Raw genomic sequence first — 16,994 nt, 5'->3', positions numbered from 1 at the left:
TCTTTACGTTTCTGTTGATTATGCACATGCATCAAACAACTCGCTGTTCAGAGCCTTCGAATAAATGTGACGGCCTGACTGCATATACGATTATATGCTGATAGATGCCAAGTATAACTGATTTGTGTGTATATATCTGCATTGGTAATATGCTATAAAATGTCTTTAATACGGCACGCAGTCGCATTTTAAGCATGGAGCGATGCTTTGCATACACACACACAGACACACACACATTTAGAGAAGACACAAAGTGCTCTGAACTTCTCTCTAGTTGTTGATTGCAATTCATTGTTTAATCTTAAGATACTAATTACATAGTTTTATAACCCCCTCCCAGTGAGCTCGAATTTCAATTTATTGCATTTCTGTAGGTAGATAAAATGGGAATTTCGTCCTCTTTTGAAAAACTTGGCAACTTGTCATGTTTAAAGCTTGCCACATTTGAATGTCAGTCCTTGACCACGGGCAAGCCGCCGTCTTAAGTGGGCCCACGCCTCGCACAGGGAGACGGCATCAAGACAGCGGCATTCGGTTGGCGGCAACCCGAGTAGTGCATCTTTCTGGCACTCGGAAAAGCTAGGATATGGTGCATTGCGCTTCACACAGTTGGATTTGGAGCGCGCACGGCTGCAACTTGGAGGCATTCGAGCCGGCTTACAGCAAGGCATTGTGAATCTTGGACATTTGGCCCCCTTTTTTTCTTTCTTGCATTCCATGGGATTCACGGTGAGGCAGGGAGACGCCTTCGAGACCTCCTTGCGCACACGACGGCAACGTGGACGTGGAACGATTGATTCGCGCAGACATACCTTCTTCGGCTTGATCAACATGCGAGGACACTCATCCCAGGTGACTTGATATTTGCGCTTAAGTTTGTCCGAGATGCGATAGTATTTGATGTCATACCTAGGCGGTAAATCGCAGTCATCAATCCTCTCGCAATCCTCAATATTCCACATTGATACAAATTTTGGTTTCTTCACTTCCTTTGACTTTTCCTTTGACTCCTTTTGTTTTGGTTTGGTTTTCTTGACGCCACAGGGATTCTTCGATAGACCAGCAGGACCACAACCAACGGCCGGAGGCTTGTCCTCGCACTGCTTCACTGGTTCGCAATCATCACTGGAGCAGCGCATTTGCTGAAATCCAGTCAGCATGGGATAGGCGCACTTATTACTATCCATTTGGCGGCTTAAGGTCCTAGGAGCACACGACCATGACTGCACCAGGGCCTTAACGCGACTCCAGTTTGAGTTCAGGCTTGAGCTGCACGGGATTCCAGTAATCCTCAGCATCTCGAACAAATTCAGTGGTTAATCGCGTCACGACAAATTGTTAGATTTGGAATTAGAAGGTAAATTTTGGGCCGAAAAAAATAGACTGATTTTAACCAAGAAAATTTTTATATCCAAAAATTTATATATTACAATGTAGTTACGACTCTACCCCATCGAGCTCACGATTAAAACTGACTAACTGTGCTGGATATCTCAACTACCTGTGTTTTAGACGAGTGAAATTAGACACACGGCCTACTTGATAAGAGATGAAATTCAACAAAAATAATTTAAAACTTCCAATCGAAACAGGCTGTGAAAAACCATATACAACGGTGAGATTTTCTAGATTTCAGTAAGGTGATGTACACTGTGGAGTTCACACGGCTTCACTTGGGGATTTCCGTATACAAAAATTAAATTTTCCAGTTTTTTTTTTCGGCACAAAAAGTTGAAATTTTCTTTTAACTTCAGGACAATTTTTTTCTTCTAAATTTGTCATGTCTATGTGGCGAAATATTCTAGGAAGGGTGCGGCCCCAAGCATTGACAGGATGCAAAGGTTTTGGACTGTCTCGCAGCATGGCATCCAAGGATTTCGTGGATTCACCCAAGTGTTCCAAAGTGGATAATGGAGGCTGTCAAAACAAAACTCAGTGCAGCCCTAAAAGTATAGCTAAGCCCAAGAAAGAAAAGGAAGAACCATTCCAGTTTCATCACCTTCTGAAGCAACCGGCAGAGTGTTGTGCCGATCCCTGCCCAGAAAGATTCCCCACCTTTGACGAGTGCCTGTACAAGGAGTCGGATAAAGCTGCCCGCAAGTATCAGGTCACTTGGGTAGAGTGCCCGCCCATTCAAATTAAACCGAAAAAGATCTGCTGTTTTGAAAAAGGCAAGCGGCCACCAATTCCACGACGCAAACGTAAGGAGCCGAAAGCCAAGTGTGAGGAGGAAGTTCAGTGTCCAGAGGAAGGCCGTTGTCCGAAGATTACTTTGCCTGGTTGCAGACCTGCACGTAACCCGGCCCGTTGCGTGGTCGTTCGCAAACATGCCGATTGTGTCAAAGTGAAGGCCCCCTATCCATCATTCTCAGAATGCCGACGTCCGAAACCGCGCCCGCTTCGCAAGGTCGAATGCCAATGCCTGTCAATTCCGTCCGTATGCGATGTGATGGCGTACCGCCGTGGTCTGGAGTCAGGTGGAGGACGACGCAGTAACTGTGGAAAGAAATAAATTAACCCGGCCATGTTCATGACGCAGTCTTCTAATTCCAATGAACATCACCTTATTAATAAATAAATTTTAGTTTTGAACCAAAAAATTACTAAATGGTTAATTGGGTGGGCAGAAAGTAGTCGGTGAAATAACTGTCACTGTGGTAAAACACTTTCTGGTTAAATTTTGTTAGAGAAATGACTAATTTCAAAATTTTGAGTATGCTGCCTCTGTTAAGGTCGTTTACCCTGCGTGGTCATAAAGTTGGACCAGCGTTTGCTCCTCTTCAACGACAATTCTCCAAGAATGTTGGAAAGAATAAGGGAGATGGTAAAGATCGAGGCAATTGCAAGCGTGTTACTAAGAAAAAACCATGCACCAAGCCACGTGCTCCGTATCCCAGCTATTCTGAATGCAAGAGAAAACCAAATCCTTCTAAATCTGACAGCGAATGCGATTGCCGGGACAAGTAAAATTGTCGCAGTTCACATTTCTCAAATAGTCAAAACTGTTTCGGCCCTCACAACCCCCAAGCCAATCCGAGTTAAATAATTTTTTTTTATATTTTAATTAATTAATAACGAATTAATATGTTCAAAACGGCATTACGACTGGGTCAAAAAATCAAGCTGGTTAGCCAAAGTCGGCGGCGACACTACAACCAGGCATCTGAGGTTCAGGCGCAATATTCTTTCAACAAATATCGTCATAAGCCCAAATGTTATGTGGAAAGTCCAATTACCATGCCCGTATCGATGGGATGTGATGCCTTTCATATACCCATGCCTGAACTGACGCTGGAGCCATTGTCCAAGCCACCGCAATTGCTGCCATCGACCTGCCAACTGAGAGCACTGCGTGCCATTGACTGGCTATATGGCGAGCAATGGCAGGCCGGGCTCTTAGAGTTGGACGAGACTACAGAACTTTAAATGAGGATGTCCTATATCATCCCGCAAACCTTAGAACTAAGCTAAATTTGTAAATATTTAAAATAGTCATATCCATAAGCATTAAATAAATCTCAGATCTACAACTAAATTGTAATTGTTAAAAGCCAACCTAGGATAAGCTGTCAACCTTTCAGATGTTTTGGAGTCAGTTTTGTATTTATTGACCTCTCAGCTAGACCTATTCAAAAAGTTTAGGCTGTATTCAAATTTGGCATATTGTATAACCAAAATTTAAAGAACGTTTTCAATAATGAACGCCTTGAAGTACGCTGGCCGTGTTAGGGGTCCATTGATGCGTTCAGCATCCCGGTATTCCCCGTATACCCATGCAATGCCCGAGATCCGACGCTCAATGGACGGCCAATCCATTCGCTTGGATAACAATTGCAGCTCTTTGCGCCGTCGCGCTCAATTCAAGACTAATCAAGACTTAGTCAAGACTAATCGCGAATCAACTCAACCTATGCTGGGCGACTTTGATCAGAAATTCTATCGACCACGTTATATATATGGACGCAAGTTTCAACGCACTTGGGCGGAACTGGGAGAACTGGAACCGGAGGCCTCCGATGCTGAAATTGATGAGAAGGCAATGCCATCTGTCGAGCCAGACAGAAGAAATCACTGGGTCCAGGGACAGCGCTACGACGATATGAAATATGATCCAAAACCCATATTCAATCGTAAATTTCAACGCACTTGGCAAGAACAAGAAATGTTTGAAGATTCAGAGGAGGAGAATTTCGTTCCACCTAGAAGGTCATCAGACGAAGGCTTGGAACAACAGAAGCCAATGAATCGCAAGGGCAATGGCTGTCGTCGGCGCTAATTATAAATACATATACTTTAATCAATAAATTCAGAATATTAAAGTAAAGATTTACTGATAATCATTTGGGGGTAACTTTATGGGAAGAGGTATTACAATTTTTGATTAGTCATGGAATTGATCGTATTGGGGTCGGTCCAATGTTTAAGAGAGTAAAGGTTGATCTATTTTCCTTTGCTCTGTTTTCTCAAGTATAATCTTTCCTTTTGATGTCGCTTAGATGCGGTTAATTTTAGGTTAAAACAAATATGTACTTTTCGTAAACGTCCTAGACAAAAAGTTTTTAAATTAAAAATGCATTAAGAATCTAAATTTTAGATCCCATCTAAAACGCAGTATGCTATGTAGGAATAGAGTATTAGGGTTCCAAATTTTGTATAATCTCTTTACCCATGACATTTGTTTAGTACTCATATTGGTTGAGTGCTCCCCTATGAAACTCATTCGACAAGTTAGTTTTATCGAAAAACAACAGCTAACGTGGCCTTTCTACAGCATGAAAATCAGTACAACTTTTTCACCTTTTTGGTCTCAAAATTGTTAGAAATTTTCTTTTGAAAAATTAGACTTATTATTAAAACTGGATTAAATATCAAAATTTTTCACATATACCGACTGCATACGATATCCTGTAACACACACTTTTGGCTTTATAATACATAAAAAGAATAGTCCAGTAGTTTGCTATCAACAATTTAATTATGTTATTAATAAAGACGAGTAGCCCAAAGATGATGTCAAACATTTGTCAGCGAGTCGCAACCAGCCTGTTGACTCCTGTTAATCGTGCTGCTGTTGTGTTACCTCCCACGCGTCATATCGATTCGATTCTCTATCAATTGGAGACGTGCGAAGATTGCATCGATGGATATCCAATGCCGAAGGTTCGAAAAGATCTCAAGAGAATGGATGTACCGGATAACACGAAAGTTTTACGAGCCTGCTGGCATGGCGTTAGACGTACAGAATTCAAATGCCGTTCAGATCCTGAGTTCAGTGTCAATGCCTTTATTGCCCATAACAAGGCTTGCGCCAAAGGCAAGTGTCCGACGGCAATGCCCCTGGCTGATCTTACGCATTACAGGCCATCGGATAAACTAAATCGCAAGTATCCACGCACTTGGGTAGAGTGTGTGCCAAAGCGTCGCAAAGTCAAGGCCACTTGCGCTTTCAAGCCGATTCCAACGCATCGTCGCAAAAGGCAGTCGGCTCAAAAGAAAGTGTCGGCATGTGACAGAAGTCCTTGTACGTTAGGTGTCGCATCCATGGAACTTAGTAAGTGTATCGTGCCAAAGAACTTGCCTTGTCCCCGCTTCAAATTGCCCTTCTGCAAATCTGTGCGCAATCCACCAAAGTGCAGCAAGGCCGATATACCCCGACCAGTTTGCCAACGTCGTCTTACGAAGTATCCCAGCTTCTCAGAGTGCCTAATCGATCCACTTCCTGATATTAAGCCCTCGGAGTGTAATTGTCTGAAAACCCCATCAATGTGCAGTGTTTGGGAATACTATCGCAACAAGAAGTCTTAAATTACTAACTCTTCATGGCATTCAAGGACTGTATAAAGAAATAGGTTATAGTACATTCAAATAAAGCTAAAAATCATTTGTGAGAGATTTAATTGTCAAATTCTAATTTTTTTTCAACGATGTAGAGCTCGTCGTTTGTGTTCAGTTATAAATTCAAAACTTTTCGGCACACATCTAAAAAAAAAAAACAAAAATTTCTCCGTTTTTCAGCATGCTTACAAAGTCGTCGCACGTTCAATGGAATCTGCTAAAACGCGCAGTTGGAATCTACCAACAATCGCGGGCATATAATTGGGGCATATATGATGCCAGTTCTGGCAAATGTTGCCATATGCGTGATGCAGATACTACGAAGTGTGCGGGACAAAAGCAGGTTTGTAAACGGATGACACCGCTTCCGAATCGCTGCTACAAGCGGAACGAAAATATATTCGATTTGGAGAAGGAATATCCAAAATTTTTAATGGAGATCTACGAACGTCGTCAGGGGAATATGAATTGTGATTTAATGAGGTACGACAAGTGTTACTATCAGCCATCGGACAAAAATCGTCGGTATCAACGCACTTGGCCGGAATGCCCCTTAATTTGGTTGCGGCCGAAACAAACGTGTTGCTATGATCGTGAATATTATCCACCCATGAAACGTCGACAGAGGCCTCCGTCGGGTCCTCCACTGACAGCGATTGAGAAGCACCATCATGCCATGAGATTGTTATGTGCCAGTTATCTAACATGGCCCGGTTGTAAAACAGGTCGTAAGCCGCCGAAATGTTTAAAAGGTCGCAGACCTACAGTTTGTCAAAAGGAACTGGCACCATACCCAAGCTTCTCCGAATGCAATAAACAGTGCATGACACGCGTTTGTCCCTTGCAGTGCACCTGCAGGATCTTTCCCAATATGTGCGACGTCTGGAGTGCCTATCATCACAATCGTGGCAAACTGAAGTCGTGCACCCAAGCTCTAGTCTCCTTTTGTCCGTTTAAAACCCGAATTCGATATCCCTAAGCGAAAGCTGTCAACGGCAGAAAAAAAAAATGATAACTAAAATCTCTCTAAATTTTTGACGTTAAATTTTTGTACAAAAATATCTCGGCCCTTCAAAATTTTGCATTCGGTTCTTGGAGGAATGCAGTGGAAATCGACTTCACGTTTGGTGAAATTTCCTGCACTGAGACGATGCTTTGCGTCAGGTCGTGTGCCTACATTCCCGGATCCGCCTTGCATAGAAATCGATAAAAAATGTCATTTCGTTAAATCAAATACTTGCGAACAGGCACGTCATAAATTGACACGAGTGCTACCCGCCGACAGGTATTTGGACCAAATGCAACGCGAAGGACCAGGCAAGTGCTGTGTCTATCGGCCAACCCACAGACTTCCTTGCCCCGATAAATACAGACCGCGGGAGAAAGAGAAGCCTCCAAAGCCACCATTTCGTTCCATGTGGCAACCACCTTGCCATCCGCACGAGCAGCCGCATTGCACGGATCTCCTGCCGCGTTTCGACGACATCTACTACAAACCATCGGAGAAGTGTCGATGCTATCAACGCACTTGGATTGAATGCCCCAACATAAGGTTGAGAATGAAGAAGGTCTGCTGTTTGGATGGCATTGAGCCACCCGAGGTTCTTTATCGCTACAAAGCACGCTGTCCAAAGGTGGCCTGCGAATTGGATTACGAACGAATGCGGCGCATTTGCCAACACATTCGAGATCCTGAATGTCGCTGTGAGAAAACACATTGGCCGTGTTGCAAAGCTGCCCGCTGTCCACCGCGTTGCGTTCAAACTAAACATCCAAGCAATTGCCGCAAACTACGTGCCCCCCATCCATCCTTCTCTGAGATAAAGAAACGTTGGGAACGACCTAAGCGGCTTAAGGAATGTCATTGCAGACAGCACATATCTCAGTGCGAAGCTATTGCCTACAAACGTCGTCGAGAATTGATGGGATTGAAGATCTAGAGGCATTCACATATGATGATACGAGAGTTGCAGAATGGGCAACGGAGCCAGGTTCAAGAACTACTGAACCTGACCCCGTTTTGTCCACTCTGTTACTCACATATCACCAAAAGTCCAAATAATTATGCCGATATTAGAAAATAAATTAAAATGTGTGACAAATACTAAAATATTCTTTTTATTTTTTGATTTCAAACCCTGAAAAACATGGCATGTACTGATATGTAGGTACTTCAAGTAGGGGTATACCAAAATAATTTTTTCCCCACCCTCAATTCGCTTTGAGTTTTGTGTCAAGCTTTGGTATAAACTGTCAATGGTTTAACTTTATGAATTATTTCAAAAGTTTCGGTCAAGTCAGAGACGGAAATTCTCACGGAAAAAAAATCAGCAGACGTATTTCCAAATCACACGTTAGTTTTTTCATATTTGAATACGACATCCCCACAACAACAACAACTAAACGAAATCCAAGGGAATAAAACAAAAAATATTACTTAGTATTATTATGGGCACCTCGATATTGGCCACGATTTGTGCAGAACGTTTGACCAAGTTTCTAGTACGATATTCCCGGGCCCAGTCCGCCAACACGCAACACATTCGCTGCAATTGTCAATCGATTCGACGCTTCTTTCCCATATTCGATAAATTTGTGCAATCTCCCCAAAAAGAGGCCTTAAATCCACCCATGGCCGATCGGAAGTACGCCTCGATGTGGCTGCATCGTCCATCTCTATTGAAGCCCAAAATGTATGGAGAATTTACTGCCACAAAGAAGAAGAATTTACTGGCATCGCCCATCATGAAACGTTCAGGTGCTCAAAATCTACCCAGAGGTCAATTAGCCGATGTCTCGCGCAAGTTCTTGACGGTACAATCGAAACTGACCCCTGTCACAACTGGACTAGTACCCAAAATCAACGGTCTAATGCCGAATACAAGTGCCAGAATGGTTCAACAACGACGCATGAATTCCACCAGCAGCAGATATAGTGAATACTTTCCAATACCAGCCCACTGTCGATGCTATGGGGAATACCTCAAGAGATTCGAGAGTTTGAAATTCTGTCGCAATTGGCAGTGAAGAAGACACCACAAAGACTGCAAGCAAACTGAGATATTCGGTTTCCAAGTTCATTTACAGTTTGTTCACAGCATGTTTTAGCCTTGTTAACATGCTGGGAGCAAACTGCAATTCAATTTGGTTTTTATCGAATCCATCTCAACATTTACCAACGATGCCCGTTTATTGAAAATTTAAAGTTTATTTGCGTTGAAATTGTGATCTCACTTGAATTATGTAGTTGGCTGTGCTGTGGCCTTCATTACAAAAAAAAAATGTATTTTATTCTTCCACCAATTACCATCTAACTTTGTTTTATTTTAAAATCAAAACCTTTGGCGTTAGGTTAATCGAAAAAAATTGTCAAAATTATCAGTTCATATCTCGCGTGAAATGCTTACAGACATGGCAATGCGCCTGGCCCTGCGCAATAAGCTAAGTCCAAGGGGATTGTCCGTGCCTGTGGCATTCTTTCATCGGGCAGTTGCTCTCCATAAGGAAAAGATGCCCGACTACCGCCTGCCCTCAGACTGTCCCGTCACGGAGGAAACCATATGTAAGCCTTTGAAAAAACGACGTTGCAGTCCAACGGATCCACCTGTCAGGCCATGCAGCGAGGAAGATTGTATACCACGTCCGCGGTATCCTTGCTGTGTGAATACGCGTATTTCCAATGAGCCGTGCGCCAAATCTGGTAAGAAGTCTGACTTTAAAATGAAACCTGAGCCGTTTGTGTCTATGTGGGAACAGGCAAAGGGTAAGCCACAACGACCTGACTTCATGTGGGACTATCCCGCCGAATGTTGTCCCAAATGCGAAGACGTTCGCTTCGATGTTCTATACTATCGACCTTCGGATAAGTGTCGAAAATATCAGCGAACTTGGTGGGAATGCTGTCCCCGAATGGTTCCAAAACGAGTCTGCTGCTGGTGTGATGCAGTCCCGCCCCAGGTATTAAGACGCTGTATGCCGCTCTGTCCACGCTCCGCATGCAGCAATGAGCATGAGAAAAAGCGCATGGCTTGCATTAACAAAAAGGCCAAAGATTGCATGCGTCTCCGAATGCCATGTTGTCGAGCGGCTCGTAATCCACCCACTTGCGGATCGACACGTCGTCCCTCCGACTGCGAGAAGATCAAGTGTCCCTTTCCCAGTTTCTCGGAGTGCCTCAGCGAAGAGCTGGCGCATCCCCCAGAGCGACCAGGCGAGTGTCGCTGCCTAGACACAATGTCTCTGTGTGAGCGTAATCGGTATGCCGATCGATTGGCCAAACACAGCATTAAGATGAGCACATGCCTCGACCCATGCTAAAAGCGAGGAACTAAATAGCAAATTTCAAATTCTGTGCTGAAATATAATTTTCGGTATAGTTTACAAGAACCTTGAAAATCCAAGGTCTTGCAAACTATAGTGAAAGTTATATTTCTTTAGCAGTAATCAAAGTCTTATTCAATTGAAGAAATAAATGCACTTTATAATAAAACAAAATCAAAGCAGCCGTTGATTTTTTAAGCCCCAACTGTCAGGTAAAATTTTAGAAACTAAAACATTTCATCTCTGCATCCACATTGGATGTGTAATCTAAAACTACTCTCCGGAGTACACAAAATTTTAAAATTAAAGAAACAAAATCCTTCCAATTTTTCAACATTTTCGGTTTTGCTTTATCAACATGACACGTGTTTCCAGCATGTTGAAGGTCATACGTCTAATAAAGCTTTACAAGGATAGTCCATCCAAAGTTTGGCGTTGTACCTCACGTTGCTTGTCTGATGACTTCAAGCCAGAAGGATCCTCTTCCAAGTACTATCATCCCAACATTGAGACTGAAAACAACTCGAAAGATGACCTACATCTGGGGGGAAGGGAATCGTCAGATATGTCTCTATCTGAAGCTAATGAAAACACGGTCAATAAAAACGAAGAATTGGAGGAGGATGTTTCCAGTAAACAATCGATCGAATCCTTTGATGCTGACCAGGTGATGAAATCAAAATCCTTTAGTCATTCCGAGCTAACTACTTCCAGTGAGGATGAGGTTGACCTGCGAACACAATTCGACGCAGAACCAAAAATCGATCAACTGTATCACGATCAAGAAAGTGAGGAATCTAATAAAGATAATACAACGGGATTGCAACAGAATGATAAGCCTGTATTTTCCAACGAATTTGCAATTTACTCAGTTTCACGCATGGTCCAAAATCTTAAGAAGGTGGCCGAAGAACTGCCTGTTCATGCCGTCAGTAAGGAAAACTTGGACAAATTTGAACTGGAGACCAAAAGAATGACCGAGCTCTTTAACGTTCTTTATCCCAAGATGCAGGCATCGCAGGATACTAACGAAAGCAGTGACTTAAAGGAATCTCCAAGTGAAGCAGCAGAAACAAACTCACCCCTTGTCTATAATGCATGGAGTAACGATGATTATGCATTTGGCTATGACGGCTTATGGGAATCTTACCCACCTTCCAACCAGAACACAAATCAAACAACTGCCATGTTGAATGATAGTCCTTCTCCTACGACAGAACTAAAACTTGCGAGGTCCAATCCATCTCCTAGCCCAGTTGCCAAAGAGACTTCCATCGAAATTTTATATGAGAAACTTTTGGAAGGCGCGCAAGCAAATCAGCTAAATGCATCAAAGGTGCAACTCGAAGATTCTACCCAAGTCGAAACGCCAAGTCAATTCAAGGAATTTCTTCGACAGTATACGGAAGGCAAGACAACTCAAGAAGATATTCCAATATACAAGCCATTCCAGACAATAGAAGTACCTGTTGAAACGAAACCTGGGACCACAGAAGATCAGCAAGCACCCAAATCCGCTTTGCAAACGACTTTAAATGAACAATATTCACGTATACTCATGCGATATGCCTTGTTGCAGGCCCTAAAAGATTTGGAGTCTGGTTGTACTAACATCAATACAAAAATCACCATCCTTAATCCACCACGCAAGGATCAATAAGATTCGATTGGTTAACCAAATAAAATTACAAAACACTTAAATGTTATGAATCTTTATTTCTGAATGGGTTCCGACCGCCTTTTCTCTTTTTTTTTTTTGTTACTTGATGGATTTCCTTGTTCTGCCACAGTTTTTGGGTGTTCCATATTTCTTTACCCATTCTCTATATGCCATCAGCCGACACTGGCTAACAGGTGTGAGGCAAAAGCATTCGGGTGGCGGTAGATAGGGTATCATCAGTTCAGGTTTTTTGCACTCCGACCAACTGGGCTGCGGGGCGCAAAGTTTGCGGCAGCACGCGGGCGCTCGCGGCTTAAAGCAATTTGGTGGGCGACGTCCCGGACGACAACCTGGTAGCTGAGCAAATCTGGGACACGGATTGGCTCGGTGATCCTTAATGCAATCGTTTGGTGGTGGCGGACACGGTGGACGTCCTCGTTTGGCACTTACACGTCTAGCTGGAGCTAATGCCGTCAATTTGTCATAACAACAGGTCTTTCGCTTACGCATCAGATACTCTGGACATTCGACCCATGTCCTTTGATACTTGCCATCCTTGCAGGAGGGCTGATAGAACATCTCATCGAAACGGGGTAGTGGCTTTTCGCAATGTACACCGCAGCATTCATTTGGCAAATCGGGAAAGCGAAATGGATAGGGTTTGGGCAAATCCTTTGGGGGTTCCCACATTGAGACAAATTTCTTAGATTCATCACACGGGGGAGCGGGCTGGCAATGAGCACGAATTTTGCATTGACCTTTGGAGGGACCTTCCTTCGAAAACTTGGCTGGACAGTAGGAATTGCCATAGTTTCGACCACCATGCATGCGTGCCGTCGTCTCAAGTGCGTTTATGGCTGGTCGGAACATATTCAAAACGTGAAATTTTTGAAATTACTAATAGGTGAACTAAAAACCAAATCACCTACGTAAAAGCTATAACAAATTAATTTAATTGAAGATTATTCCAAAGACTACTATTAGTCCCTGGTAGAGAGTTTACTTCACTCGACTGACGGACAAGGCATAGCCAACTCCAGCGACAGCGACAGGGAACAGGAAAATGCGAACACATTGAGCACAGCAGAAAACTGTGCATGTTTAGATTTAATTGAACATTTAACCAAATTAAAATGCATTTTATTACGCAGACTCTGACTTCGATTCCGATTCCGATTTCCAACTTCAAATGCAAAACAAGGCAAAGTCGCTAAAACTCCAAGTCAACTCCAGTCGACTACCACGACGACGGCGACGACGACGACTTAGGCTCAGGCACGCAATGGGTTTTTTTTGGGTTTACTTTTTTTTATGCGAAATTTGGCACAGATTCGCAGTGGCAACCGATGCCAGGCGATTTGAGGCGGAACTAAAAAATGCCAGAAAACAGCAGTAACCAAAAAAACAAAACCCAAAAAAATAGGAAAACCGGTTGCTAGGTTGTTTGATTGTCGCTGGCCTAACTAACATGCGTTCTGCAATTGTTTAATAGCCTAATTAAAATGTGCGAAAGGAACAGGTTGCAGGCTTTTTTTCTTCAGTTGGCGCGGGAAAGTCTAAAACCAAAAGGCATATGTATGTATGTATGTATATGCAAAAGCGCTAAGAGAGAAAGAAGAGAAGGGGCCAACTGGCGCCATGTGACAGCCAGCTGACGAGCTAAAGTCCACGTTTCGCATACAAGTCACTAGTCAGTAGTCAGTTGTCAGCGCTATGCGGGTGGCTTGACTGTCACATAGTTAATGCCATTGGCCACCATTTCTCTCGCTCTCTATCTATCTGTGTATGTCTTTCTGCCTGGTTTCTCTTCACTGCCCCTACACTTGCATTTTTTGCAATTACATTTGGTTGTTAATTGCATTATGCATATTTATGGTCGCTACATATTCTCATCCGCCTTCTAACCAGTGCCAGGCAGCAGGACAATGCTGGCTCATTAGCATACATCAACGCGTTAAGCCCGGAATGAGTCTGAATGAGTTATAACAGGCGTTTGTCTGGAGTAGCTCAAACTCTCCATTCCTCTAACCACCCACATCTTTCTCATTCTTTCTCTTTCGCGAGCTCTTTCTCTTTCTCTATCTAATTTAAATTAAAATATGAAAAAGTATGAAATAAAAAAAACTCACTCTCTGGCTGTGTGTGTGTGAAAATCAAATCTAAAATAGCTGCCGGACATGGCATAATCAAATTGTTGGTACTGGCATCATCAGAGTGAAAGCAAAGCAGCTAACCAAGTTGCTAACCAGACTAAGGATATGTGGACCAGGATGTCTATGTGCATATCTGTGTGGGTGTTGTGTGTATGCTTAAACTAATTTCGAGAAAATGCAATATTTTTCTCTTCTTTTTGATTTATGTCAACAGTGTTTGCATTTGAATAACTCGCTAGCTCTTTAATTAAGAATTCTTGCATTAAAACCAAATTACCAAACTGGTTTGAGGTCTTAAAAAGCAAACTAAAAAGTAGAAATTTGCATTTTAATTGTTAATTGTTATTAAAGGTTATAAATTTCTCTGGGAATATCTCGTTTTCTCTGTCCCTCTCAAGCAGGGCTTCAGTTTGTATTTATTATCTAAACTCATGGCAGGGCTCAATAGAAAACTTCAAATATAACTATTTCAGTAAAACTGTTAAAACTTTCACCATATAAAACACTAACTAAAGTCTTGATGTCTTTAATGTAGTGTAGATGAAGAAGGTCTTTGTTGCACCATAATAAGTTTAATTTGTCGTTGCATTTTGGCAATATTTGAAGCAAAAATACTGCTTATCTCGCATCACTATAAATGTTGCTATATTATCTGCCTGTCTCTAGTTGTTCTCACAACTTGGACTTAACTAACACCAAAAATACTGAAATTTCAATAAAAATACTAAAATAGTAAAAGTTATCGATAGTTTCCCATACCTAATAACCTTCTTCGATAATGATGCAGGTTAAAAGAGACAGCTAATGAGAAAACTATTAATTAGATGTCCTGACCTCATTCAAAAGGATAATTTCATAAAAATCTGGCGTAATAGAACTAATGCTAAATTTACTCTATACTCTAAACTAAAACTTAAACTAAGTTAAACTAAATTTTGTTACATTTTCAATGAGAATACCATGTTCTATATAGTATGTCCCACTGAGCTGCTGTTGGTGCCTTACTATATAATTAGTCTTCTCCACTAATTGCAACTAATACGCATATGAGAGAGACAGATGGAGGAGCTTTTCAGCCAAAGACTTTTCAATAGGTTGGTTAGTGTCATCGTTGCTAGTTGTCCTAGTTGCTGTTGTTTTTATTATTATTGCCAAATGCCAATTAAGTGAAATTTATGTGCTTCAATAAATTATGAGTGGCGCAGCTGACAAGGACGACGATGACGACGACGACGACGACAACAACAAGTAAACGAGACGAGACGAAACAAGAAGTTTTTTTAAATTTTTTGTTTTGTGCCAAAAAGGGACAAGTGAAATATATATTTTGTGTGTTGCTTTTTTGTGGCCAACAACACATGTCGCTAAGGTAAAACTAGTTATTAGAATATTTGCATACACAACGCTGAAGTAAACACACATACACACACACCATGTAACAAGGGAACTAATAAAACAATTGCGCTTCGCAGAGGACAAAGGATGTGGGAACTCGACCCCAGCCAACAGTTGACTGCAATAATTATTCAAACAAATTTGGTTGGCGCCAAAAGCAACAGCAACAACAACAACCACAACAGGAGCAACATCAGCGACAAAAGCAAGAGCAACCTCATCCGCAACGACGACATCATCATCATCATCAGCTACAGGAGCTGGAGGATGACTATAACAGACGTTGCCATCACCAGAATTTGGTGGCCATCCAAACAAACGACCAAAAACTCACAGGATAGATGGGCTATTATTGCGCCCAAGTTAACCTGTTTTAGTAATTAATTTGGGTATTGTATGTTTTAATTAGTTGAAGAGTAAAGTCAGTCACAAAAGGGGGGCAAAGTGCAGTAGCAGGATGCAGACAGAATGCTAAACGGTGGCAAGTAACACATGTTACACTTGTGTCTAATAGTCTAATCGCAAGAAATAAAAGTCCTTCTAAAATCTATCGGTAATAATTGTAATGTCAAACTTCTATCTAGTAATCTTCGAACTTTACAATAGAAACTATCAGATCATCAAGGAAATTAAGTCTAAGTACGTCAAGTTTTGTCTTATACTTATGTAGAATATTTTGTTTAGAATCTTTATATCTTTTTGAATATTTAGTTTCGACACATTCGATTATGACTTTTGGTTTTATTTGTGATGTATAAATGCCATTAAATAATTCTTTTTAATCTATTATTTAGCTTTACTCTCAATCGAGATGTTCTTTGAGGAAAGTTTTAGCTCTCTTAATCTATTAGGTCACATTGTCTTTTGGTTTGCTTCTTAACTAAAGCTAGACAACTCCTAATCTAATCCTAATCTTGAATTAAAAACGACTTCTTTTGGTTTATCCAAAATTCCAATTCGAAACCAATTCTTATATCTGACTGTGAGAGAAGTCCTCTACCAATTTCATATTGATTTCATACTATGCTTCTGTAACTCTTTTCTCTATTTCTTTCTTTGTCTTTCTTACCCTTATCGCCATTCCAGCCATTCCTAATCGATTTCCAGATGTGTCATAGTCTCCCCCATTGCCAATTACCAACTAATTACACACGCATTACACTCAAGCCTGCAACACACACACAATTCATGGCTCTGGGGCAAGTTTAAAGAGCAAGTTATGGGTCTGTTTAGAAGTGGCAGATAGGGGTGGTAGGGGAGGGGAAGCGGATTGGGGACTAAAATACAGTGCTGTCGTCTAAGCATATTTCAAAGTCTGGCTAAATACATTTTTAATTATGATTTCGCGTTAATAATTATGACCTAAGCTAACGGGCAACAACAAAACGAGTTGCAACGAGTTATTATTGCTGCCTGTCGGTGGTTGCAGTTGCTGCAACTCATGGTAATGGCCTATATGTATTCGTATGTATATGTATATGTACATGAATGTAAGTACGGCGATACCCAGCGGACTTGAGAATGGCTTAAATTAATAATTACGAAAGAACAAAAGCAAGTTGGCTCGACTCGAAGACATTCAGGCTGCCTCTCTTACTCTGTCTCCTCCTCTTCTTGGCGTCTCCTCTCAC

At 41.8% G+C, this 16,994-nt stretch overlaps 9 protein-coding genes across 12 annotated transcripts in view; 6 read left to right on the top strand and 3 right to left on the bottom strand.

The window, feature by feature from the left end:
* Positions 1-16,994, bottom strand: part of LOC6640766 (alpha-protein kinase 1) — an 88,892-nt gene that overhangs the window by 30,200 nt on the left and 41,698 nt on the right. The gene's annotated exons all lie outside the window — the stretch shown is intronic.
* On the bottom strand, positions 275-1,477 carry LOC6640724. Its single transcript, XM_002063691.4, has one exon. It carries the CDS (start codon positions 1,296-1,298, stop codon positions 429-431), a length of 870 nt encoding a protein of 289 aa, XP_002063727.1. The 5' UTR covers positions 1,299-1,477; the 3' UTR covers positions 275-428.
* Positions 1,629-2,600, top strand: LOC6640723. The gene has a single exon (XM_002063690.4). The coding sequence runs from the start codon at positions 1,781-1,783 to the stop codon at positions 2,510-2,512; it is 732 nt and encodes a 243-aa protein (XP_002063726.2). The 5' UTR covers positions 1,629-1,780; the 3' UTR covers positions 2,513-2,600.
* Positions 4,711-5,897, top strand: LOC6640804. The gene has a single exon (XM_002063687.4). It carries the CDS (start codon positions 4,978-4,980, stop codon positions 5,803-5,805), a length of 828 nt encoding a protein of 275 aa, XP_002063723.2. The 5' UTR covers positions 4,711-4,977; the 3' UTR covers positions 5,806-5,897.
* LOC6640781 lies at positions 5,952-6,823 on the top strand. Its single transcript, XM_002063686.3, has one exon. The coding sequence runs from the start codon at positions 6,017-6,019 to the stop codon at positions 6,812-6,814; it is 798 nt and encodes a 265-aa protein (XP_002063722.3). The 5' UTR covers positions 5,952-6,016; the 3' UTR covers positions 6,815-6,823.
* Positions 6,826-7,945, top strand: LOC6640780. The gene has a single exon (XM_002063685.4). It carries the CDS (start codon positions 6,936-6,938, stop codon positions 7,773-7,775), a length of 840 nt encoding a protein of 279 aa, XP_002063721.2. The 5' UTR covers positions 6,826-6,935; the 3' UTR covers positions 7,776-7,945.
* Positions 9,214-10,329, top strand: LOC6640965. The gene has a single exon (XM_002063683.3). The coding sequence runs from the start codon at positions 9,235-9,237 to the stop codon at positions 10,150-10,152; it is 918 nt and encodes a 305-aa protein (XP_002063719.2). The 5' UTR covers positions 9,214-9,234; the 3' UTR covers positions 10,153-10,329.
* Positions 11,852-12,791, bottom strand: LOC6641070. The gene has a single exon (XM_002063681.4). It carries the CDS (start codon positions 12,683-12,685, stop codon positions 11,915-11,917), a length of 771 nt encoding a protein of 256 aa, XP_002063717.1. The 5' UTR covers positions 12,686-12,791; the 3' UTR covers positions 11,852-11,914.
* Positions 14,783-15,937, top strand: LOC124459928. 2 transcript variants are annotated; one of them, XM_047009758.1, is made up of 2 exons: positions 14,783-15,062; positions 15,441-15,937. In XM_047009758.1, the coding sequence occupies exons 1-2, from the start codon at positions 15,028-15,030 to the stop codon at positions 15,745-15,747; spliced, it is 342 nt and encodes a 113-aa protein (XP_046865714.1). In that variant the 5' UTR covers positions 14,783-15,027; the 3' UTR covers positions 15,748-15,937. The 2 variants fall into 2 exon arrangements, with proteins under 2 accessions (XP_046865714.1, XP_046865713.1); XM_047009757.1 differs by lacking the exon at positions 14,783-15,062 and adding an exon at positions 15,101-15,337.

Source organism: Drosophila willistoni, assembly GCF_018902025.1.
Source record: "Drosophila willistoni isolate 14030-0811.24 chromosome 2L unlocalized genomic scaffold, UCI_dwil_1.1 Seg168, whole genome shotgun sequence".
Classification (NCBI taxonomy): Eukaryota; Metazoa; Arthropoda; class Insecta; order Diptera; family Drosophilidae; genus Drosophila; species Drosophila willistoni.
Note: the sequence above shows the minus strand (reverse complement) of the source record. Positions and strands in the feature narration are given on the sequence as shown.